Source organism: Mobula birostris, chromosome 1 (genome assembly GCF_030028105.1).
Source record: "Mobula birostris isolate sMobBir1 chromosome 1, sMobBir1.hap1, whole genome shotgun sequence".
Lineage (NCBI taxonomy): Eukaryota > Metazoa > Chordata > Chondrichthyes > Myliobatiformes > Myliobatidae > Mobula > Mobula birostris.
The window spans coordinates 45,129,053-45,155,740 of record NC_092370.1 but is presented as its reverse complement, the minus strand read 5'-3'; the positions used below and the strand labels follow the sequence as shown (position 1 = coordinate 45,155,740).

Sequence of the window (26,688 nt, the reverse complement as noted above, 5' to 3'; positions counted from 1 at the left end):
GGCCCATAGAAAGGAATCATGCATCTCCAGTAGAGCTGAGGCCACACAGATGTGGTGCTTGCAACAGTGACTGCCACCCTCACGTTTATCTCGTCAGCCATAGATGCCGCTGCACCAACAACGCAAGACGCAGCATCAGTGGTCGACTTGACCAACAGAGGGCCACTGATGTTATCTGAGGGATAAATATTGCCCAAAAATATCTAATTCAAAATCATCCACCTATATACTTTAAATGTTTACTTATCAGGTTAATTGAAGAAATGCAAATAATATCCTTTCAAAAATGAACATAAAAATGTATCTTTAATTTCTCAGCACCAAAAACAAAACCAGATTTATGCTTGGAATTGTTATTGTAAAGTTCAGCAAAATTCAACAAATCCTTTCACTCGACGTACAGGTTGTATTTCCAGGAACAAGAATCTAAATGAGTCCTCACATACTGAACACTCATTGCAAAGCTCTGCCAAGCAAACATGAACAATATGGCTAAATTCAGTAAACTGTTCAGACATATTTCACACCTGATAAACTTTGACAATTTTATTTTGCTAATTTTTTTTTGCAAAAATATTTTTCCTAGGACCAAGAAATCTGTACAGATTAGTGTTCTGCAGGGTGGTGTCAAACAAGAGCCGTGTACTTATATTCAAAATTGCGACAATCTATATTGGCAATAGCTGTTAGAAATTACAGTTGTTAATGTGTTTTTTTTAAGAACATATAGGAAATTGCCATTTTCCTCTCCCATATCACCCTGCCGTTGTGTGGTTCCTGTGTTACAGTTCCACAGTATTGTACTCAAATAGCATATTCACAGTTGCCCATATACACAAGAACCCACAGGCAGAAATGGTCCTTTGACAGCAGAGCCTCATGAGCATCAAAAATGCATAGTTCCAGAAGAGAACAAAGGGTGGTAATGGGGGAATGTGGAACCAAACTATCTCTCTTCTCAACCAGCGCCATCAAGGCTTATTGCAATGTTGAGATGAAATTAAGCATCTTATTTCAAAAAACTCCAGAGAATAAACCTGGGACTTCTGGTTATTTATCACACTAAATAAATTGTGAGTCATCCATAAAGCTTGCGTGTGGACACTTTATATCAATGACATACTCACAAGTATGATATTAAAATCTATAATGTAATCTACAGAGGATCTTCAAAATATAAATAGCTTGCTACATGAATAAAAATAAGACAAAGCAACCATTGTAATAAGCTGAAATTGAAATATTTTCTACTTCAAGCTGTGTAAGAATGCAAAGCCAGCGCTTTCTAAGATCAACATAAATGCAAGAAATCTTAAAAATAACTTTATCACCCTTATGCTTTACAGTAAATGCACACAAAATTAAAGATTACTTTAGTTTCACAAATACTTCTCTTTACAGAAAGACTAACCCACTAAATAACTGTGCGATTTTGTCTGAAAATACAAATAGCACTTGGACAGAAAGACAAATAGAACAAGGACAATATGCAATCAAAGCACTAAAAGTCGTCAAATTGCAAGATTTGCTCCATTTGACTGGAAGGCTATTCAACCATTGGAAGAAGAATAACAATGTTCCGATCTGTTATTAAGGATCTGAAACTTGCTGTGAAATTTTTAACTGAAATTTGATTCTTCCCTTTTGCACCGGTCTTTGCCATTGTTTCTGAGGTTTACCTTCAATTAGTACAAAACCAGATTGTGCTCATACTGCAAGATACATGTATATTGGATTACTTTAATAAATAAAAAAAATTAAATTTTTTGGTGAGAATGAGGGCTTCGACTTAACAGAATCCTAGTCAATCCTGGCTTAATTGGCAACACACTACCTATAATAGCACCCAGCTATATGAATAGTGCACAAGTTTCAAGCCTCAGCCTGTATAAGCTAACCAATTTTAGTTGGGAGAGGAAGGGACAGTCCTCCAGTTAGTTTCAAGTTGCATTCCATTTCCTATGCACTACCCAGTGGAGAATTCTGGAAGAGCTGAATCACCATCACTTATCAGAGTACACCCAGAATGCTGGGTCCTTTATTCAAGGTACTTAAGAATTAATTATAACATGTAAGACAGCATCTATAGGAGAAATATGGAGATAAGGATTCAAGGAACACAGAAATTCCAGTGTATTATCATCCTACTTAACGTAGACTTGCACATCCAATTATTCATTATTGCCAAGTTATAATGCTGTAATCATTTAAAGAAGCACTTATACCAAAATGAAGAAGCCAGTTCAATTCAAATATTAATTTTCTTTAAATTTAGAAAACAATTAAAGGATTACATCAGGTTTTCCTCATTTACTTAACGGTGTATCTTGAAAAGTAAAGAAAATGTTTTCATTTTGGATACTTTCAATTCCTATTTGCATAAAGGTCATTAAAAAAAAAAGTTTTCTATCTTAATGCTTCATCCAAACCGATTAGGAGAAGAAAGAAAAGCTAGTTTTCAAACAGTAGCTAATACTATTGTTTGAATATAATGGACTCTAAAATTATAAGTTCCATAATTCTACACCCATAACTTATTAACTTAAAGGTATAAACATTCACATTAATACATTAAGCTTGACTACTATTTATACACACCCGGTAACACTGTTCAGCTGCCCATATTCACAATTTTAAAATCAGGATTGGTCCAACTAAGACCCATTTTTTGCTCTGCAAAGCCACCCACAACCAAGCTCTCATCTTTATACACCAAGATTTGCTCGATTCCAACAGTATGAGGAGAAAGTTTAAATCAGTCCAATTATGAGCATGTTATTTTTTGTTGTTTTAACAATGAAATAACTAGTTGGGAATTTCTACTGGGTTTTAAAAGATTTCAAACTTGGCAGTTTCTCAAGTAATGTTTTGTGAGAGAGACCGATAGTGGCAAAAATTCCACCATCATTCAACTCACTACTAGTATAGTCAATAGCCTTTCCTTGCAAAGTGGTCATTTGACCACCAAGTGCTTCCAAAAGGGCATTGCCAGCACAGATGTCCCACTTCTTGATATTGGTTATGTGTAGGTACACATCAGCATGGTCTGGCTGTTTATCATCAGGTATATTCAGCAGAGACAGCACTTTATAACCTACAAATCAAAGTAAATATTCATTAACAAGTTAATTCAATCCAAATAAAATCTAACAAAGATCCAAATTCTCAAAGACTTGAAATTTTTCATGTTAATCAGTCAAGTAATTTTGAATATTTGCTCTATATGCACTCCATATTCTGAATTACTTACACAATATTGGTTTGGAATTTGTACCGAATTATAAAACAGCAGCTTTTCAAGAACAGTGTCCACAAGGAATTAGTAACCTGTGCAGTTTGAATTTCGTTTTTGTCAAAATCAGTTGTAAGGCATCACTTGAAATGTTAGCTCAGACCTAAGACACAAGACATAGGAGCAGAATTAGGCCACTCGGCCCATCAAGTCTGCTCTACCATTTCATCATGGCTGTTTTATTATCCTTCTCAAGCTCATTCTCCTGCCTTTTCCCCATAACCCATTATGCCCTGACAAACAAGAAATTATTAACCTCCACTTTAAATATATTAATGACTTGGCCTACATAAGCATTAGTGGCAATGAATTCCACAGATCCCCCACCTTCTGGATAAAGAAATTCCTATCAATCTCTGTTCTAAACAGACGTCCCTCTATTCTAAGGCTGTGGCCTCTGACCCTAAACATCCTCTTCACATCTACTATCTAGAGGGCTTTCAATATACAATAGGCTTCAATGAGTTCCCTACTCATTCTTCTAACCTCCAGCAAATACAGACTCAGAGCCAGCAAACACTCATATGTTAACCCTTTCATTTCTAGAATCATTCTTGAGAACCTCATCTAGAACCTCACCAATGCCCACACATCTTTTCTTAGGTAAGAGGCCCAAAACCACTCAAAAGTACAGTCTTATAAAGCCTCCGGGTTACATCCTTGCTCTTATATTCTAGTCCTCTTGAAATGAATGTTAACATGGAATTTGCCTTCCTTATCACTGGCCAAACCAGCAAGTTAGCCTTTAGGGAATCCTGCACGAGGACTCCCTAGTCTCTTTGCACCTCTGATTATTGAGTTTTCTTCCTGTTAATAAAATAGTCTAGTCCTTTATTTCTTCTACAAGATTGCACAACCATACACTTCCTTACACTATATTCCATTTGCCACTTCTTTGCCCATTGCCCCATCTATCCTTCTTCAACACTACCCGCCACTCCCCTCATCCTTATATTGTCTGCAAAATTGGCGACAAAGCCATTAACTCCATCGAGATAGTCTTCCAGTGAAGACTGACACAAAATATTCATTTAGTTCATTTGTCATTTCATTGCCCCCCCCCCCATTTCTACCTCTCCAATGTCATTTTCCAATGATCCAATATCCACTCTCGCCTTTCTTTTACTCACTTTGAATATCTGAAACAAACTTCTGGTATCCTCTTTTATATTATTGGCTAGCTTACCTTCATATTTCATTTTTCCCCTCCTTATGGTTCTTTTAGCTGCCTTCTGTTGGTTTCTGAAAGCTTAACAAACATCTAACCTCCCACTAAATGTTGCTTATATTATACAGTTTCTTTTGCTTTTATACTCTCTTTGACTTCCCTTGTCAACCATAGTTGCCTCATCCTCCCTTTCAAATACTTCTTCATCATTGGCATTTATTTATCCTGTACCTTCCACATTACTCCCAGAAACTTAAGCCATTGCTGTTCAGCCATCATCCCTGCTAGTGTCCCTCTCCAATCAACTTTGACCAGCTCCTCGCTTATGCCTCTGTAATTCCCATGATTTTCCTCATAAATAACTAAAGAGAATATCAGGAACTTTTGTCAAAAAAGTTCCGAATGAACACTGCTAACTATCAGCCTGTAGCGTGTCCAGAATGAATTTACTACATCTGCAGAGTTTGTTCAGATTAGATTTCAACACCATTTTATCTTCTAATAATGCGAATTCACTTTCTATTGATTTCACTAACTTTCTACTTAAATGATTGCAACCAGTCCTTTATGTAATAAAGAAGATTATGCTTCAGAATACTCCTCCAAATTCAATAAAAAGTGCGAAATAAAACTTCTTAAAAAGGTTTTCTCCCAAACTTACCTGCTCCTCCAGCTTCTTTAATCTCACTGTCATTCCCAAATGCTTTCTGAGCAAATGCTTTTCCAGTGCCTGTATGTGACCGGGAAATTATAATTTTGGGATTCTTCTCATTGTATGATTTGCGCATGCTCACATTTGATCCTCCACGCACCATTCCCCATGCTGTCAGAGGGGAAAATTAAAATTAAAGCAGATCTAGTTTGCGCAAAATGCATTTTTAAATATCTTTACTTGGTAATTTAATTGCATATGACACGATAAAAACATGTATCTATTGTGAAAATTTTTTCTACACGTTATAGACTGAACATTCTGTTTGGTCTTTACAAAAAGGATTAAAATTAAAAGTTAGAAAAAGAATTTAAAATAATCTATAGTAAATTGAGTCAGAGAAGTATGAAGGAAAAAATATCCTTAAGTTGTTGTGTGTTATGTGTACTACTGTGCATTACATCCTGATCTGGAGAAAATCTATTGTCTCGTTTGAAGGTAAACAAGTGTGTGTGTGTGTGTGTGTGTGTGTTAAATAACAGTAAACTTGACTTAAGAGAAAATTATTTTCCGAAATATTCCTATGACAGCTATAATTTCAAACATGTTGTTTTATTACTGAGAGGAACTGCGAAAACATAGAACAGTACAGCACAGTACAGGTCTTTTAGTCCTCAATGTTGTGCTGATCTCTATAATCATACTCCATGATCAAATCCTTCCATTTTACACAGCCCAATGCTCTCCTTTTTTCTTACATCAACGTGCCTAAGAGTCTCTTAAATGTTCCTATTGAATTAGCTGATACCACCACCCCTAGCACCCACCACCGTGTAAAAAAACCTCTGACATTTCACTAAACTTTCCTCCACTCACCTTAAACACATGTCCTCTGGTTTTGGCCATTGCTGCCCTGGGGAAAAAGGTGCTGGCTGTCCAATGTCCCCCATAATCTTATATACCTCTATTAAGTTACCTCTCATCCTCCATTGCTCCAAAGACTTAAACCCTAGCTCGTTCAGCTTTTCCAAATTTCCTCTAATCCAGGTGGCATCCTGGGAAATCCCTTCTGAACCCTCTGAAAAGCTTCCATATCCTTCCTATAATGAGGCAAATAGAACTGAATAAATGTTCCAAGTGTGATCTAACCAGAGTTTTATAGAACTGCAACAAAACCTCTCAGTTCTTGAACTCAGTCCCTTGTCCAATGAAGTCCAACAACCATCAACACTATCCACAACACATCCAGCCTCTGTGTCATCTGTAACCATACTAACCCACCCCTCTACTTCATCATCCAAGTTCATTTATAAAAATTAGTAAGTTCAGGGACTCCAGTATGGATCACCGTGGAAAACTATTAGTCATGAACCTCCAGGTAGAATGCTCTCATTCTAATACCAACCTCTGCCTTCTGCAGGCAAGCTAATTCAGAATCTACGCAGCCAAGTCTCCATGGATCGATCCCATGCCTCAACTTCCTGGACAAGCCTACCATGAGGAATCTTGTCAAAACACCTTACATATACACCCTGTCAATACTCCACCTTCATTGACTGAGTGTATAATTAAGAGCTGAACCAATAACATTGCAATGCCATGGTTAAGATTTTTACTGCTATGCTGTAGGTATTTCATTATTAGCAGTCTTCTGTAAAAGTAGTGTGTCATGCTGGAAAGCGTGCTTTGGCTTCAGCTAAGATGAAGACACATGTTTTCCAACTCAGGAATGTGAGTCAACCAATCAGGATTGTGGAGAAATTTTTCTCTGAAGTAGCCTGGTTCAAGGTCTTTTTAGCAGGAGCTGCGAGAAGACAGGAGAGAAGATGGCTGAGGATGCCGTTTAGGGTGCTTGGAGCAGATAAATGGATCCAAGGAGGAAGGGTCAATACTTTGCAACATTCCTGTTTGGTTGAACCCCAAATCATACCGACCCTAGACACCTATTGTTTATGAAAAGTGGCCTTCTCACTGCCGAGTCCTGTGGCTGTTAGCAGAGCTGGCTAACGTGCCAAGTTTGCATACGAGCCCAGTGAGGGTATTAAATAATAGGGTAAAAGCTTTTCCACACGAGTTTTTGAGATGTAATTACATTCCATACCTGTAAAATCAGCAAATGGCTTGTGTATTACTCCAATAACTGGTTTTCCATTCACAGCTACGCACACCATTGTCGTAACATACTCCAAAAGATTTTCTACATAAAAGATGAAAACAGCAAGTTATATTAATATGCATGCACTGTAACATATAAACTTTTAAATTCCAATACTGGTCTGCAACAGCTTGTAGCTGTCTTAAATTTACAGAGTTATTTTAAAGAAAATCCTGGGCTTACTCAAGTTGGGAGGCAAATGGACTGTTAACCTTAATTTTGTAATTCTTATGCTGTAATATAGGGAAAGAGTAGAAGCATTTTACTATTCGGTGTTTGTTGGATACAAAATAGTGTTTTTCTGTGAAAACCATTTAAAACTAGGACAGATGTTTTGTTTCAGTCAGATAATAGAACCTACTGTTCTGCAGAAAACAAACTTGCATCAGATTTGGCTAAATCCAGCTGCCTAAACTGCTTGTAGCTGCCCTGGCCTTCGATCTCCTGTCTCCTCTATCTCTCACCTCCATTAACTGACTGCAAGGAGCTCCAGCATATTACCGCTGTCATTTCCCTTTCTCTCATCCAAACCCAACTTCTAACACAGGAAATGGTTACTTCGAGTGCCAGGCTTTAGATGTTTCAGAAAGGACAGGGAAGAAGGCAAAAGAGGTGGGGGCGTGGCACTGCTGATCAGAGATAGTGTCACGGCTGCAGAAAAGGAGGAAGTCATGGAGAGATTGTCTACGGAGTCTCTGCGGGTGGAAGTTAGAAACAGGAAGGGGTCAATAACTCTACTGGGTGTTTTTTTTTTATATATAGACCACCCAAGAGTAACAGGGACAACGAGGAGCAGAAAGGGAGACAGATTCTGGAAAGGTGTAATAATAACAGGGCTGTTGTGGTGGGAGATTTTAATTTCCCAAATATCGACTGGCATGTCCCTAGAGTGAGGGACATAAAGGCCTGGCCTCAGCAGCTACCAGTGGCAAAGAATTCCAAAGATTCACCACCTTCTGGTTAAAAAAATGCCTTATTTCCATTCTAAAAACATACCCCTTTATTTTGATGCTGTGTCTTCTGGTCTTACCCTCTCCCACCACAGGAAACATCCTTTCCACATCTACTCTGTCAAGCCCTTTGACCATTCGATAGGTTTCAATGAGGTCACCCCTCCTTCTGAATTCTAGTGAATACAGGACCAGAGCAATTAGATGCTCTTCAGTCAAGTCATTCAACCCTATAATCATTTTCATGAACCTCCTTTGAACCCTCTCCAGTTTCAGCACATCCCATCTCAGCTAAGGCACCCAAACCTGCTCATGACAGTCCAAGTGAGGCCTCACCAGTGCTTTATAAAGTCTCAACATTACATCCTTGTTTTTATATTCTAGTCCTCTTGAAATGAATGCTAACATAGCATTTGCCTTCCTCTCCACAGACTCAACTTGCATATTAACCTTTAGGGAGTCCTGCACATGGACTCCTAAGTCCCTTTGCACCTCAGTTTTTTTGCATTTTCTCTCCATTTAGAAAATAGTCAACCCTTTAATTTCTTCTACCAATGTGCAAGACAATACACTTCTAGACACTGTTTTCCATCTGCCATTTCTTTGAACATTACCCTAATCTGACATGGTCCTTCTGTAGACTCTCTATTTCCTCAAAACTACCTGCCCTTCCACCTATCTTCATATCCTCTGCAAATTTTGCAACAAAGCAATCAATTCAATTATCCAAATGATTGACATATAAAGTGAAAAGAATCGGTCCCAACACAGACCCATGTGGAACACCACTAGTAACCAGCAGCCAGTCAGAAAAGCCTCCCTTTATTCCCACTCTTTGCTTCCTGTCAATCAGCCACTGATCTATCCAGACTATAATCTTTCCTGTAATACCATGGGTGTGTACCTTGTTAAGCAGCCTGATGTGTAGAAGGTTGTAAAAGGGCTTCTGAAAATCAAAGTACACAAAAGCAACTGAACTTCATTTGGCTATCCTGCTTCTTATTTCTTCAATGAATTCCAACATGTTTGTCAGGCAAGACTTCCCCCTGAGAAAACCATGCTGACTACGGCCTATTTTATCATGTGCCTTCAAGTACCCAAGCATCCTTAATAATCGACTCCAACATCTTCCCAACCACTGAGGACAGACTAGCTGGCCTATAATTTCCTTTCTCCTGCCTCTCTCCCTTCTTGAAGAATGGAGTAACATTTGTAATTTTCCAGTCTTCCAGAACCATTCCAGAATCCAGCGCTTCTTGCAAGATCATTTTTAATGCCTCTACAATCTCTTCATCCACCTCTTTCAGAACTCTGGGGTGTACACCATCTGGTCCAAGTAACTTATCTGCCTTCAGACCTTTCAGTTTCCCCAAGAATCTTCTCTCTGGTTATGGGGACCACAAACTTCACGCCCCCTGATTCCTGAAACTTCCACCATACTGTTAGTGGCTTTGACAGTGAAGACTGATGCAAAATATTTATTCAGTTTGGTTGTTATTTCGTTAAGCCCCATTACCACCACTCCAGCATCATTTTCTAGTGGTCCGATATCCACTCTCACCTCTCTTTTACATTGTGTGTCATAAGAAACTTTCAGTATTATCCTCTTTAATAATGTCAGCTAGCTTACTTTTGTATTCCACCTTTACCTTCTTAATGACTATTTAGTTGCCTTCTGTGACTTTGCTCAGTTAGATCATTTACCAGCCCCGCCCCCCGACCATATCTAAAGTGATACGAGTATGGCAACAAGGGTACTCTGCACTGGATCGTTAACCCATTTCCTCTCCTGTCACCCAGTTTCCTATGTCCTGCACCTTGGGTGTAACTACCTCTTTATATGTCCTGTCTATCACCCCTTCAGCCTCCATAATGATCCGGTGTTCATCTAGTTCCAACTCAACACGGTTTGCTAGAAGCTGCACTGGATGCACTTCTTGCACTTGGAGTGGTCAGGGACACTGGAGGTCCCCCTGCCTTTCCACATCCCGCAAGAAGAGCATTCCACTATCCTACCTGTCATCCCTATTGTCCTAGCTGAGCAGGAATAAAAACTTGAGCTTTTCTTTCCTTTGCTTTCTCTGAGTTATATCCTCCATTCCAAACCATTATTGCCCTCTAAATCATTAACCCTCTTTCCTTTTAAACTATCATGCTTCTCAACCCCACCTTCTTCTGACTGTCTTGTGGCCTCCCAAATCTTGGTCCAATTTACCACGAAGTTCTGGTTAGCAAAATTTCTGTTCCTCCAACAGTACCAAAACAGCCCTACTCAACGCCCAGTGATTCTGGCAAAGGCAATCTATCCCTTCATGCCCTGTATGATCTACCTTTTAACTAGTCATATCACACTCCTTGTTGTTTGTCATCTATACCAATGATCTGGGTGATAATGTGGTTAACTGGATCAGCAAGTTTGTGGATGACACCAAGATTAGGTGTGTACTGCACAGCAAGGAAGACTACCAGTGCTTGCAGCGGGATCAGGATCAACTGGAAAAATAGACTGAAAAATGACAGACGGAATGCAGACAAGAGCGAGGCAAGATAGAAAACCTACAGCACAATACAGGCCCTTCGGCCCACAAAGTTGTGCCGAACCTGTTCTTACCTGAGAAATTACCGAGGGTTACCCATAGCCCTCTTTTTTTTTTTAAGCTCCATGTACCTATCCAGGAGTCTCTTAAAAGACCCTACCATTTCTGCCTCTACCACCACCGCCGGCAGCCCATTCCGTGCACTCACCACTCTCTGCGTAAAAAACTTACCCCTGATATCTCCTCTGTACCTACTTCCAAGCACCTTAAAACTGTGCCTTCTTGTGCTAACCACTTCAGCCCTGAGAAAAAGCCTCTGACAATCCACACAATCAATGCCTCTCATCATCTCTTATACACCTCTATCAGGTCACCTCTCATCCTCCGTCACTCCAAGGAAAAAAGGCCAAGTTCACTCAAACTGTTCTCATAAGGCATGCTCCCCAATCCAGGCAACATCCTGATAAATCTCCGCTGCACCCTTTCTATAATTTTCACATCTTTCCTGTAGTGAGGCGACCAGAACTGAGCACAGTACTCCAAGTGGGGTCTGACCAGGGTCCTATATAGCTGTAACATTACCTCTCGGCTCCTAAACTCAATCCCATGATTGATGAAGGCTAATGCACCGTATGCTTTCTCAACCACAGAGTCAACCTGCGCAGCAGCCTTGAGTGTCCTATGGACTCAAACCCCAAGATCCCCCTGATCCTCCACACTGCCAAGAGTCTTACCATTCCCAAGGGTGTTGCACTTTGGTAGGTAGGCCTTACACAGTGAATGGTAGAACAGAGTGTGGTAGAACAAAGGGATCTGGGATTACAGGTCCATAATTCATTGAAAGTTGATAGGGTTGTAAAGAAAGCTTTTGGCACATTAATCTTCATAAATGAATGTATGAGTATAGGAGATGGGACTCTATGTTGAAGTTGTCTAATATATTGGTGAACCCTAATTTGGAGTATTGTGTGCAGCTTTGGTCTCCTACCTACAGGAAAAATGTAAATAAGGTTGAAAGAGTAAAAAGAAAATTTACTGGAGGACCTGAATTATAAGGAAAGATTCAATAGATTAGGACTTTATCAACTCTCCCCTCAGTCTTCTATGTTCCAAGGAATAGAGGTGTAAAAAAATTATGAGAGGTATAGATAGGGTAAATGCAAGCAGGCATTTCCCCCCCCCCCCCACTGAGGCTAGGTGGGACTACAACTGGAGGTCATGAGTCAAGAGTGAAAGGTGCAAAGTTTAAGGGGAACATGAGGGAAAACTTCTTCACTCAAAAGGTCATGAGAATTTGGCAAGTGGTGCATGTAAGCTCAATTTTAACGTTTAATAGAAGTTTGGATAGGTACATGGATGGCAGGGGTATGCAGCACTATAGTGTGGGTGCAGGTTGATGGGGTTAGGCAGTTTAAATAGTTTGTTATGGACTAGATGGGCTGAAGAGCCCGTTTCTGGGCTGTACTTTTCTATGACCCTCAGTGGCTATCTAAATTTGTAAATACTAAAAAAGCAAAATAACTGACAGACTAAATTAAACATACTACAAAAAAGTGACATCTCACGCTGAACTTCCAAAGCATCAAGCAGTATACCCAACATTCAAGAAACAAGCTCCATGGTAACACAAGTGGTTCAACGACCAAGCTCGCGAGACAACTGCCAGCACTGTCAGCTTGGATCACAGCACCCAACATCACAAGGAAAGAAAACAATACATCTTATTTTGTAAATCCTCTCTCTGATCTCTAATTGTTTTTGCTTTTGTCACAATAGTTCTTTAAAGCAGAATTGTCTTCTGCCTACAGCTGTTTTCAGTGTCAGTCAATTTTTTTTCTTCTGATGATATGTAACAACTGACTGTCCCACTCTTTAGTTTCAGGATTTTTTATAATCTAAGTGTTATCACCAAAGGCAAATGCAATGTAGTTAAAGAACATTTGACAGGAACTAGAAGCATGACAAGCCAGGGATGATAAATTAAACACAACAGGCCCCAGTCTAATACTAATCTAGTTCAGTAAGCAATAAAATTTGCATAAAATATATTTTATATTCTGTGCAGCAAGTCAGTCAGAAAGTTCTCCCTCTCCCACCCACTCCCTCAATTCTGATGCTCTTTATTTCTCCTGTTCTTTCATTTTCTATAACTCTATTCTCCAATGATTTTCATGTGATATTTTTCTGCCTATTCCTTTTTTAACAATCTTATTTTGCTTCACAGTAATATAAACCAGGTTGAAAAGAATTTTTAAAAGAACTCTTTTTCAAAATTCATGCTCCTTCAAAATGGCATATCTATTAATTTATACACAAATAGTACCGTGGGAGATGTAGAAATAAAATTCATCTCCACAGTACAAGAATTGTATCATAATGGTCATTCTGCAGATTTTCAAAAACAACTGTCAAAATCTGGTCACCAGAGTAACTAAACCCTAATTGCACAAGCCACACAACACTCTCAGTCCTCTTCCAGCTCTCATTCCCTCACTCATTTTCACTTACTAAGTCCCACTTAAATGCCCATTTCTTACCTCCAGGACAGATCAATGTCCCACTATCATTTCATACTTTTCTATGAAATAGCCAGACAGTCTTCCCAATTTCTGCCTATATGCAAATCTACCAGCTTAAAGCAACTTTAGAGGAACCCTGCCCATCCAATAACATATAATAAAAACATCCTTTCCTTATGACATAGATGGTTATTTCAGCCTATCAAGCCTATGCTGGCTCACAGAGCAAACCCACTGCTACACCAATTCTCCCATCAAACCATTCTCCCTACATTCTCATGAATTTGCCCCACACTCTACTGTGCACAACTTTCAGATACAGAAGAAAACCTAAGCATCTGGTCGAAACCCAAAAAATCACAAAATGAATCTGAAAACTCTACACAGATAGCACTCACAGTTGCAGAAGCTACACCAGTGCAGTGCCCAATGGATCCCAATATCTTCCAAGAACAAGGCATCCACAGCATCACTTGGATTAAATAATAAAAGTAAAAATATACAGATATATATACACACACACACACACAAAGGCAATCTCACAATTGTAAAGAAAAAGCAACATAATCTATTCTCTGACTTATTATGATCGATGTCACAACAATGCACTAGTTTAAAAGAAAAGCTGCAACTTAAATGACACATTGCAAGGATTTTCATGTACACAAAGTTAAATAATTAAAATCAAAAATTAAGCTTTAATTATTGAATTTCATTACCTGGCACAGTAATTTCAAGTACATCAAATTCAATAATAGATGTCACACCTGTGTATTCCTGGGTGGCGTCAAGAGGGTCAATCCACACGGTAATGCTGTCAGAAGAGACTTCTTCAGCTGTAGTAATTTTGTCCAGGATTTCCTTTGGAATTACATGATCCCATGAAGGAATTTCTGGTATGGCACTGGTATCATGCTCTTCTGAGTACACCTAAGACAAAAAGAACTTCAATCAGGTTGAGCCCAGTCAATTTCCAACACCATGTGACATTTGTTATTAAAGTATTAGAATAGAAATAGGCTCTTCATACCCATCCAATCGATTATACCCATCAAAACTAATCCCGTTAGCAAGTTTATCATGTTACAACATGCAACAAAATGAAGTTTAATGATCATCACATTTCATACCTATGCTACAAACATTCACATTCAAGTAAAGGGCTCCCTTTGGCTGAACTACAATGTAACACAATGTTTATACCACACAGTAAAAGTAGAGAGATTTCATCTCCTGTTTATGGTGAGTTAGCTTATCTTTCCCAGCCAAAATTGGATCAGCCATGATGAAATGGCAGAGTAGACTCAATGGGCCAAATGGCCTAATTCTCCTCCGATATATGATGGCGTTATAGGATAGAGAAAGGAGACTCAGTGAAAGTTGTTTCCACAGATTTTCAGAAGGCCTTTGACATATATATTAATGATCTGGACGATGGGGTGGTAAATTGGATTAGTAAGTATGCAGATGATACTAAGATAGGTGGTGTTGTGGATAATGAAGTAGGTTTTCAAAGCTTGCAGAGAGATTTAGGCCAGTTAGAAGAGTGGGCTGAAAGATGGCAGATGGAGTTTAATGCTGAAAAATGTGAGGTGCTACATTTTGGTACGACTAATCAAAATAGGATATACATAGTAAATGGTAGGGCATTGAAGAATGCTGTAGAACAGAGAGATCTAGGAATAATGGTGCATAGTCCCCTGAAGGTGGAATCTCATGTGGATAGGGTGGTGAAGAAAGCTTTTGGTATGCTGGTCTTTATTAATCAGAGCATTGAGTATAGGAGTTGGGATGTAATGTTGAAATTGTACAAGGCATTGGTGAGGCCAAATTTGGAGTATTGTGTACAGTTCTGGTCACCGAATTATAGGAAAGATGTCAACAAAATAGAGAGAGTACAGAGAAGATTTACTAGAATGTTACCTGGGTTTCATCACCTAAGTTACAGAGAAAGGTTGAACAAGTTGAGTCTTTATTCTTTGGAGCGTAGAAGGTCGAGGGGGGACTTGATACAGGTGTTTAAAATTATGAAGGGGATATTGATAGAGTTGACGTGGATAGGCTTTTTCTATTGAAAGTGGGGAAGATTCAAACAAGAGGACATGAGTTGAGAGTTAAAGGACAAAAGTTTAGGGGTAACATGAGGGGAACCTTCTTTACTCAGAGAGTGATGGCTGTGTGGAACGAGCTTCCAGGCAGGTTTGATGTTGTCATTTAAAGTTAAATTGGATAGATATGTGGATAGGAAAGGAATGGAGGGTTATGAGCTGAGTGCAGGTCGGTGGGACTAGGTGAGAGTAAGAGTTTGGCACGGACTAAAAGGGCCCAGATGGCCTGTTTCCGTGCTGTAATTGTTATATGGTTATATGGACAAGGTGCAACACATAAGGCTGCTTAACAAGATTAGAGCCCAGGGTATTAAGGATAGAAGATTAGCTAACTGGCTGGAGTGGGGATAAATTGGGCCTATTCTGGTTGGCTGCTGGTGAATAACTGTGCTACGCAAGGGTCAGTGGTGATGATTTAGATGATGGAATTGATGGTTTTGTGGCCAAATTTGCAAATAACACAAAACTAGGTGGAGGGGCAGGTAGTGTTGAAGAAGCAGGGGGTCTACAGAAGGACTTTGGTATATTGGGAGAATGGGCAAAGAAGTGGCAGAAGGAAAGTAATGTAGGGAAATACATGGTCATGCACACTGATTGAAGAAATAAAGGCGCAGACTATTACTTTCTAAATGGAGAAAATTCAAAAATCAGAGGCGCATAGGGACTTGGGAGTCCTTGCGCGGGATTCCCTAAGGTTAACTTGCAGGCTGAGTTGGTGGTAGGGAAGGCAAATGCAATATTAGCATTCATTTTGACAGTACTTGAATACAAAAAGAAACTTGTAATTTTGTATTAGTCAGACTGCGACTTCAGTATTGTGAGCAGTTTTGGGTCTCTTTTCCAAGAGCTTATGATCTTATGGAAAAGATGTGCTGGCATCGGATAGGGTCCAGAGGAGATTCACAAGAATGTTTGTCGGAGAGAACAAAAGTGTGAACAGATGAGGAGGATTTGATGGCTTTTGGCCAGTTCTCACTAGAATTTAGAAGAATAAGTGAAGATCTCAGTGAAACCTACCAAATATTGAATAGCTTAGATAGAATGACTGTTGGGAGGATGTTTACTACAGTGGAGGAGTTTAAAACCAGAGGGCAGAGACATCCATTTAGATTAGATAAAAGGAGGAATTTCTTTAGATAGAGGGCAGTGAATTCTGTGGAACTGATTACCAAGACAGTAAGGATATTTTAAGCAGTGTTTGATATGACCTTAATTAGTCAGAGTGTCAAAGGATGCAGGGAGAAAGCAGGAGAATGGGATTGAGAGGGATAATAAATCAGCCATGATGGAATGGCAGAGCAGGCTCAATGGGCCTAATTCTGCTCCTACACGTCTTAAGGTTTTGTGGAATTGCAGAATGGTGTTGCAGAATCTAAATTCAATTCTAAACATATGAAAGTAAACTGTTGGTTAAAGTAGTTATTTGGAGGCGACTGAGTCTCTGAAAAAGGAAATGAATGTTCTTTATGTGGAAACATGCACTGTGAGGTGACTTTTAAGAGGAGACACTCAGTTGTATCAAACTAGTAACAGTAACTGAAGGTCCACTAGCACTTTCTCAAAGTAAGTAAAAATTACCAGCTTTCCAGCCAGAAATGAATTTGAATTTTAAGTAGGAATTCATAGGGTATATACTTGATGACTAATCAGAGGAACAACAGGACAAGTTTCTAAAGATTTTTCTTACCCTGGAAAAGTGAAATAAAGCTATACTTTTGAACAAATTAATACATTTTAAAATGTATCTATGTTTCAAGATCTATAAAGATTTCTAGTCTATCAAGAGACGGAAAAAAAACTGATAATTATTTAACATATGAACCTAAGAAATAGGAGCAGGAGTAGGCAATCTGGTCTGATAAGCCTGCTACATGACTCAATAATGATTGATCTGACTCTGCCTACCTGTTCCCCCCCCCCCCGCCCCACATAACTCATTCCGTATAATTTGCATTTGATGAGGTAGCCTCTACTACTTCCTTGAACAAATAATTCCAAATACACTACTCTCCAGGGAAAGCAGTTTCTCCTAATTTCCATCCTAAATCTGTTTCCCTGAATCTTGAAGCCAAGTCCCCAAGTTCTAGTCTCACTTACCAGAGGAAGCAAGCAATCAGATTAAGAGAACTGAAAATGGCAATCATAAAATAGCTAGGTTTAATGGAAGAATAGATTCAATGAGATTAAAAGAAATATTTGGATAAAAATATAAGATTTGTCTGTATGTAATGCCCTGGTTCATATTTTTGACTGTTATGCTGTTCTGTATTTGATTCTGTGCAAGCTGCTTGTTTGGGTAACTGCTGAAGAAAAGAGATAGGAGAATTGTGTGCCATCCAATTAGGATAGCCGGATTAAGGGGAGGTTTCTCTGGTGAGGGACACTAAGGCTGGGCCTGGGTCTTTTGTTAAGGACAGGAAGAAAGAAACACCGGAGAGAAGTGTTATAGGATTTGATCTGGAGCGGGGCCATAATTCGACAAAGCCCAGGATGAGATTAAAGGAGGATCGGCGAAGGGAAACTGTGAGCGCCAACTTGTGCACATTAGACGCTTTCATTAAAATGGGCCCTTTTCTTCGTTCTTTCTTTACGAACCCTTCAAATTAAAAATATAAAACTAAATCTTTTAATTGTATGTGGCGTATTGTCTGCTACTTCACAGCACTTATTTGTAACAGGGTAACGAATCACGCAGCATCCACACAAACAGGGGGTTTCGGGGTGGGCTTGCGCCTCAGTCTCAAACATTTCCCTAGACTTAACACAGCCGATGGAATCACTGTTTCATGAAGAAAAGCAGAGAGATGAAAAAATCTAAAATAATTATAAGAATACCAGAATACCAGGTGAAGTTGAGAAACAATAAAATTTCTGTACTGTAAATTCCATATTATTGACAGAGGGATTAAAACAAACAGAAAAATAATAAAAAATTCAGTTACATTTTAATAAAAATGAGGGCGTAGACCAGGATGATTGGAAAGGCTAAAAGGGGGGGGGGAGAGGGGGGGAGAGGGGGGGAATATATACACACACACACACACACACACACACGTAATTAACTTAAATAAGTAGTGCAGAAAGGGAGGGAAAAAAGTAGTGAGGTAGTGTTCATTAGTTCAATGTCCATTCAGAAACTTGATGGCAAAGGGGAAGAAGCTGATCTTGAAACATTGTGTGTGTCTCTTTAGGCTCCTTTACTTCCTCCTTGATGGTAGCAATGAGAAATAGGCATGTCCTGGGTGATGGGGATTCTTAATGATGGAAGCCATCTTTTTAAGGAATTGCCTTTTGAAGACGTCCTGGATGCTGGGGAGGCTCGTGCCCATGGTGCAGCCGGCTGAGTTTACAACTTTCTGCGGTTTTTCCAATCCTGTGCAGTGGCCTCTCCACACCAGATGGTGATGCAACTAGTTAGAATACTCTCCACAGTACATCTATAGAAATTAGAAAGTGACTTTAGTGACATACCAATCCTTCTCAAACTCGTCACCGTTGTGCCTTCTTGGCAATTATATCAATATGTTGGACCCAGGATAGATACTCAGAGATGTTGACACCTAGGAACTTGAAACTGCTCACTCTTTCCACTTCTGATCCCTTTGAGGGCTGGTGTGTTCCCTTGACATTCCCTTCCAAAAGTCCACAACCAATTCCTTGCTCTTATTGTCATTTTGGTGCAATGTTGTTGCTGCGACACCACTCAGCCACCTGATTTATCTCACTCTTGTACACCTCCTCGTCACCATCTGAATTTCTGCTCACAATTGCTCGGTTGTCAACAAATCTATAGATGCCATTTGAGTTGTGCCTAGCCACACAATCATGCATGTACAGACAGTAGAGCAGTGGCCTAAGCACGCATCCCTGAGGTGTGCCAGTGTTGATAGTCAACGAGGAGATGTTAAATCCGATCCACACAGGCTGTGCTCTCCCAGTGAGGAAATCAAGGATCCAATTGCAGAGGGAGTTATCAAGGTCCAGGTTTTGGAACTTGTTGATTGGAACTGAGGGTATGATTGTGTTGAATGCTGAGCTGTAGTCAATAAACAGCAGCCTGACATAGGTATTTATTGTGCAGATGATCCAAGACAGAGTGGAGAGCAGTGAGATTGCATCTGCTGGAGACCTTGTGGCGATAGGCAAATTGTAGTGGGTTCAGGTCCTTGCTTAGGCAGAAGTTGGTTCTAGCTATGCCTCTCAAAGCACTTCTTCAAAGTAGACAACACACACAAAAAAATGCTGGTGAACGCAGCAGGCCAGACAGCATCTATAGGAAGAGGTACAGTCGACAATTCGGGCCAAGACCCTCCATTCTTCCAATTTGTCCAAGTCCTGCTGCAATCACATTGCTTCCTCAGCACTACCTACCCCTCCACCTATCTTAACATCATCCACAAACTTCGCCACAAAGCCATCAATTCCATCATCCAAATCATTGACAAACTATGTGAAAAGTAGCAGTCCCAATACTGACCCCTGAGAAACAACACTAGTCATCGACAGCCAACCAGAAAAGGCCCCTTTTATTCCCACTCGGTGCCTTCTACCTGTCAGCCATCTCGCTATTCATGCCAGCATCTTTCTTGTAATGCTATAGGATTTTATTTTGTTTAGCAGCCTGAGTGACACCTTATCAAATGCCTTCTGTTAATCCAAATAAATGACATCCACCGCCTCTCCTTTGTCCGCCCTGCTTGTTACTTCCTCGAAGAATTCCAACAGATCTGTCAGGCAGGATTTCCCTTGACAGAAACCATGCTGACTTTGACTTATTTTATCATTAGTCTCCAAGTACCCCAAAACCTCGCTCTTAATAATAGACTCCAACATGTTCCCAACCACAAAGGTTCAACTAACTGGTCTATAATTTCCTTTCTTTTGACTTCCTCCCTTTTTAAAGAGTGGAGTGACTTTCACAATTTTCCAGTCCTCCGGGATCATGCCAGAATCAAGCAATTCCTGAAAGATCACGACTAATGCATCCATTATCTCTTCAGCAACCTCTTTATCAATCTTTTTATTAACTTAAAAAAGTACATATATACAAAGAGGATTATCTCAGTATATCTATATCAATAACAATACATATAAAAGGTAAAATAAACATTACCAAATGAAAAATGTTATCCCATTGATTATCTGAAAGTGACTGTCGAAATTCCAATTCCCACACACCTTTAATTTTATTGTTAGATACCTTTTGCAAATTCAATAACCATTTATAACTTATAGCTATCAGTCTTTTTTGAAATGGTTTAACCTGAAAAAGAGTATCTATCATATTGGGTGGATAAGCAGAGGGAAAATTTGGAAGTAAACTATGTAAAAAATTCATAATTTGTAAATATTAAAAAGTCTGCATTAGATAAGTCATATTTGTCCACTAACTGAATGAAGGACATTAAACAATCCACCATAAACAAATCTAAAAAAGTTATTATTCCTTTGGTTTTCAAAATTAAAAGGTCTGCTCGGAAATTGATGGTTAAAAAATTAATTAAGATGGATTTTACTAGAAAGAACAAAGTTATTAAACTCAAAAAATCTACGAAACTGAAACCAAATTCTTAATGTATGTTTAATAATGGGTTGAGGTCTCAACTACCAATCTTAGAAGGCAAAAAAGGAAGAGAAGCTCCCAGTAAAGTGGCCAAAGAATACCCCTTCACCGAGTTTTTCTCCAAATCCACCCATAGTCATGTCTGTCTGAATAATGAATCCAAAATGAAATGCATCAAATATTAATTGCCCAGTAATACATTCTAAAATTTAGCAAAGCCATATCACCATGCTTTTTAAATTTCTGCAATAGAGGTTTACTCAATCTAGGATTTTTAATATTCCAAATACAAGATAAAATTTTTAGAGTCTATTCTATCAAAAAACCATCTAGGAACAAAGGAAGGGATTGCTTGAAATACATAAGAACTTCGGTAGCACTATCATTTTAATAGCATTAATTCCACCAATAAATGATAGTGTCATAGGAGACCACTTAGAAAGTATTTGTTGCATGTATTCAATGACAGAAATCTCTCTCAGAACTCTGGGATGTTGTCCATCTGGTCCAGGTGACTTATGTACCTTAAGACCTTTCAGTTTGCCTAGCACTTTTTCCTTTGTAATAGCAATGGCACTCACTCCTGCTCCCTGACACTAACAGACCTCTGGCACACTGCTAGTGTCTCCCACAGTGACGACAGATGCAAGTACCCATTAAAGTTCATCTGCCACTTCTTTGACCCCCATTACTACCTCACCAGCATCATTCTCCAGTAGGCCAATATCAACTCTTTATATAACTGAAAAAACTTTTGGTATCCTGCTTTATATTATTTGCTAGCCTGCCTTCACATTTCATTTTTTCTCTTCTTTTAGCTTTTTGGTTGCCTTTTGTTAGATTTTAAAAGCTTCCCAATCATCTAACTTCCCACTCACTTTTGTTGCCTTATAAGCCCTTTCCTTGGCTTTTATGCAGTCCTTGTCAGCCACAGTTGCCTATTCCTACCATTTGAGAACTTCTTCCTTTGAGGGAGATATCTATTGTGCGCCTTGTAAACTACTCCCAGAAACTTCAGCCATCTCAGCTGTAAAAAGCTATCTCGTAAGCATTCAACAAATTCTCTCTATTGTGATCTGACACCAGTCTGATTTTCCCTTGCATATTGAAGTCCTCCATTACAACTGAATCATTAACTACCCTTATTACATGCCTTTTCCAGTCTCTTTCCATCTCTTACCAACAAAGCAACACCACCACCTATGCATTCCTGCCTGTCCTTTCGATACAAAGTATATCCCTTCATGTTAAGTTCCCAACTATGGCTTTCTTGCAGCCAAGATTCAGTGACTCCCAATGTCACAACAACCAATCTCTAATTGCTCCACGAGTTTGTCCACCTTATTCCAAATACTACACATATTTAAATACAGCACCTTCAATTCTGCAGTCTTTGCCCTTTTGAATTTTGTCTCTGTGGTGCAATTTAACTCTTTTCTCTATTTGCACTTGTACCCAGTCATTGTCTTGTCTTTCCTTACATTCATGTTACACCCGTCACCTACTTGTAAACCTGCTGGCTCATTCTCACTCTATCACTGGCTCCCATTACCCTGCCATATTAGTTTAAATCACTTCTGACAGCTCCAGTAAATCTGCCCGCAAGAATATTGGTCCCCCTCGGACTTTCATAAGCATCAGTCAGGAGTGGCAAGTCTATTAACAATTGCAAAGTACTAGGGAAAAAGGTGCTATACAATAGAAAGTCCAGGTTTATAATGTATCCAGCACAGTGATTCCCAATGGGGCAGTACCACCCACCACGGGGACAATTACGTGTCCTAAGGAGGTGTCAGGGAATGTAGAAGAAGCGGGTGGGGGGGGGGGTTGAATGATGATTCTTGGGGGTGGAGTAGTAACCAGCAACCTAACTGGAGGCACAGGATCTGACCGACTGTATCAGCTCACTGCCGTTGCCAACATCTGATAATTTTTTTTTATTTTAATTTAGCCCATTTAATGATGGATAACTATGTACAGTGTGATCTTTATGAGTCTCAGGGCGGTGAAGCCTTGAATTCTAACCCTGCTAAGAAACCGAAACTGCAGAAAGTGTGTCAATACAAAGTTACGTACCTGGAGAATGGTTTTATTCTGTTCCCGTCAAATATTTGTAATTCTGTACTGTCTAAGGAAGCCATAAAGCCATCAAGTTTGCAGGATCACTTCCATAAAAGACACCATGAAAAGGCTGCTTATTGTACTACTGAGTTCCAGAAGATGAACGAAGCTCTTGAGAAGTGTTGCACGCCAGAGTCATTTGCCAAGTAAGCTAAAAATGACCTTGATAGTGGTCTCATTGCTTCTTCTAACATTTTCAAAATGATAGCAAATGTGAAAAATCTCATACAATTGGTGAAATATCAATAATGCCTGCTGTATCAGAAATCCTCAGCACTGTTCTCAGAATGGATACTAGTATTTTAAAATCGATTCCTCTGAGTAATAAATCTGTAGCTTGTCATATTGACAAAGTGGGTGAGACATTGAGTATCAATTATGCACAGAGCTACGAAAAAAAAACAACAGTATTTGGAATACAACCGGATGAGTCAACTGTAAAAGACAACAGGACATTGATAATGGCATATGCACGGTTTCTCAAAAATGAAAAAGTTTATGAAGAGATTCTCTTTAGTAGAAAGTTAAAAACATCAACAAAGAATCAATCTACGATGAACTCAAAATATATATTGAAGATAAAAGTATTCCGATTAGGAACATGACTTTTTGTGCAATAGATGGAGCACTATATGACAGATCGCCATGCTGGTTTAGTGTCATTTACGAAAAAAGAAATTCAATCTGTTTGCAATCCATTGTATAATTCAATGTCAACATCTCGCAGCCAAAAGCCTCAGCTAGTGACTTTTTGAAGCGTGACTTTTGTAATAACTGTATCAACAAAATTAAAGCGCATCCATTAAATAGAATATTTTGCTGATTATGTCAAGATAACAATGAAGAGTTTGATGTTTGCTTCTTCACACTGAAGTTCATTGGCTGTCAAAAGGCTGCTGCTTAAAATGTTTCTTTGATCTTTTTGACACTGTGGTTGAATTTTTGCTCAAAGTCAACAAGAGCTTGGGAAACACACAGAAAATGCTAGAGGAACTCAGCATGCCAGGCAGCATCTATGAAAAAAAAGTACAGTCGACATATCAGGCTGAAACTCTTCAACAGGACTTGGCAAGAGCTCTTCAGCAAGAGCTTGGGAAACAAGATAGAATGTTTACATGGAGATTTGGCATACCTACTAATCTGTATGACAAATAAACATTCTAAATATGAAACTGCAGGGTGAGAAACTCACTTTAATCCAGGTAAAAAGTGCAGCGTTCACTTTCATTGGAAAATTGGAAATATACAAGCAAAATATTTGAAGAAAAATGTTCTCACAGCTTCCCTGCATGGAAAATATGCCACTATCTTTCACAGAATGCGATTCATAAGAGTACTGCTTACACATGCAGTCACTGAAGTAAGGTTTTCAGAACCGATTCAAGGATCTAGAAATTCTGGAGTGGGTGTAAGTACAAGAAGAGCGCTTGCAAGAAGAAATTATCAAAATTCAGAATGATGAAGAAGCAAAACCACTTTTCAAAAATGTTGGCTTTTGTGCTATGTGGCTACAACGTCATACGAAGTTCCCTCATCTTTGGAGAAGAGCCAAACTGCTCTTCATTTCATTTCCATCCTCCTACCTTGTTGAAAGAGGCTTAGGTGCAGTGAACTACATACTCAGAAACCACTTGGGCAGTGTTTTGCATGGGGGACTTGGGGCTTTTGTTCTCACAACTTAAACTAAATATTTCAACTCTTGTTAAAAACCATCAAGCTCAAGGATCACAGCTGCTATATAGCGCACAGGTACTGTGCAAGTTGGGTTTAAAAGACAAATATTTAAAATTTAACAGAGAATCATTTTTCTTATTTTTGCATGTGGTAGACATGTTTTTGCTCTATGGGTACGCCGGAAAGTATATTGTGCCTAAGAGGGGCGCTGGCAAATATGAAGGTGCTTTAGGGGACCGTTGGACTAAAAACGGTTGAGAAACACTGATCTAGCACGAAGAATATAAAGAGGGAAGTTCAAGAATAAAGTCATCTTCAATTAAGATATTAAGCAAACTAATTGGACATATTCGGATAAACAGAAGGCCACAAGGAATTTGCTAAGACGAAAAAGAAAGATGTTAAACAACTTAATGAAGAGACATCAGAACTAGCAGTCATAGATTTTTTTCATGCAAGTACAAGCTAGTGTGCCTCACATCAGGATAATTATTGGATAAAATCCTAGGAGATAACTGAGAAGATTGATGAAGGCCCAAGAGCAAACATGGTGTATATGGACTAGACTAAGAAATTTGACTAATTCTCATATGGGAGTTGATCCAGAAGCACAAGGCATTTGGAATCCAAAGCCAGTTGGCTAACTAGATCTAAAATTAACTTGATGACAGGAGGCAGAGGGTACTCGTGGAAGGCTGCTTTGCATGATTGCAAGTCTGTGATCAGTGCTGGGATCGTTGTTTATGGCATACAATATAAATCAACTGGATCTGAACTTTGAAGGTATGACTAACAGGTCTGCAGATGACATGAAAGTTGGTGGTGTTGTAGAGAGCAAGAAGGGCTGTTTGAGGCTACAGCAGGATGCAAGTCAAATGAAAAGTTGGGTGGAGTGTTGGAATTTAGTCCAAACAGATGCATGCTGATACATTTTAAGAAATCAAATAAGGGTAAAATATATACAACAAGTAGTAGAACATTAAGGAATGTTGATGGGCAGCAGGACCTTGGCACTCAGATCCATAGTTCACAGCATCAACACTGGTAGACAGGAAGGCATATAGCATTCTGTCCTTCATATTTTTACATTAATATTCAGTAATATTTACAATATAAGCTCTGGGCATAACTTTAAATCATCCATCCACTCAAGCGTTTTGTGACTGGAACTAGATGAAGATCCAAAACATTAAATTGACCATCCCTGAAGGAATTGTCTGACTGCAATAACCAAGTGTAAATTATAGAGCATAGAACATGCAGCAAAGTATGGGCACTTCTGCTCATGATGTTGTGCTGACCGATGCAAACATTCTCTAACCCTTTCATCCTTGTGCTCATATAAGAGTGTCTTAAATATCCCTATTCCATCAACTTTTACCATTACCCGGGCACGATGCTCTGTGTTAAAAATACTTTCCTGGGATATCTTCCCTAAATTTCCCTCCACGCACCTTCAATGAACATCCTCGAGTATTGTCCATTGTCACTTGGGAATCCACACTATGTATGCCTCTCATAATCTTATACACCTCCATCGAGTATCTGTAGAATGATCTCCATCACATCAAAGAGAAAAGTCCGAGCTCACCCAAATTTTTATAAGACCTTTCCTAATCCAGGCAGCATCCTGGTAAATCTTCTCTGAGCCTTCCGTAAAGTTTCCACATCCTTCCTATAGCGAGATGACTAGAGCTGAACACAGTAATTGAAGTCTTGTCTAACCACAGTTTTATAGAGGAATAAAGCTCTTGGGCTTCCAGCCAGATACAGGCATCGAAGACAAACTCTGCCATCTTCTTTAGGGATGATTTATAGTTTTATAGAGCTTCAACAAACTTCATGGCTCTTGAGCTCAATCTCCTGACTTGAAAGCCAACACACCATACACCTTCTTAACCACCCTATAAACTTCCACAACAAATTATAATTGCTCCTCTATAGTTACA

General features: G+C 39.2%; 1 protein-coding gene across 2 annotated transcripts in view; it reads right to left on the bottom strand.

Moving 5' to 3' along the window:
- Positions 1-1,091: 1,091 nt before the first annotated feature.
- bpnt2 (3'(2'), 5'-bisphosphate nucleotidase 2) overlaps positions 1,092-26,688 on the bottom strand; it is a 47,679-nt gene continuing 22,082 nt past the window's right edge. Inside the window, exons 2-5 of one of the 2 annotated variants that reach the window (XM_072254713.1) lie at positions 13,993-14,203; positions 7,214-7,309; positions 5,122-5,283; positions 1,092-3,094 (exon numbers count right to left, since the gene is read on the bottom strand). In XM_072254713.1, coding sequence (XP_072110814.1) covers positions 2,820-3,094; positions 5,122-5,283; positions 7,214-7,309; positions 13,993-14,203 — 744 coding nt within the window. In that variant the 3' untranslated portion in view covers positions 1,092-2,819. The remainder of the gene's footprint in view (positions 3,095-5,121; positions 5,284-7,213; positions 7,310-13,992; positions 14,204-26,688) is intronic. The other variant, XM_072254721.1, reaches the window with a different exon arrangement.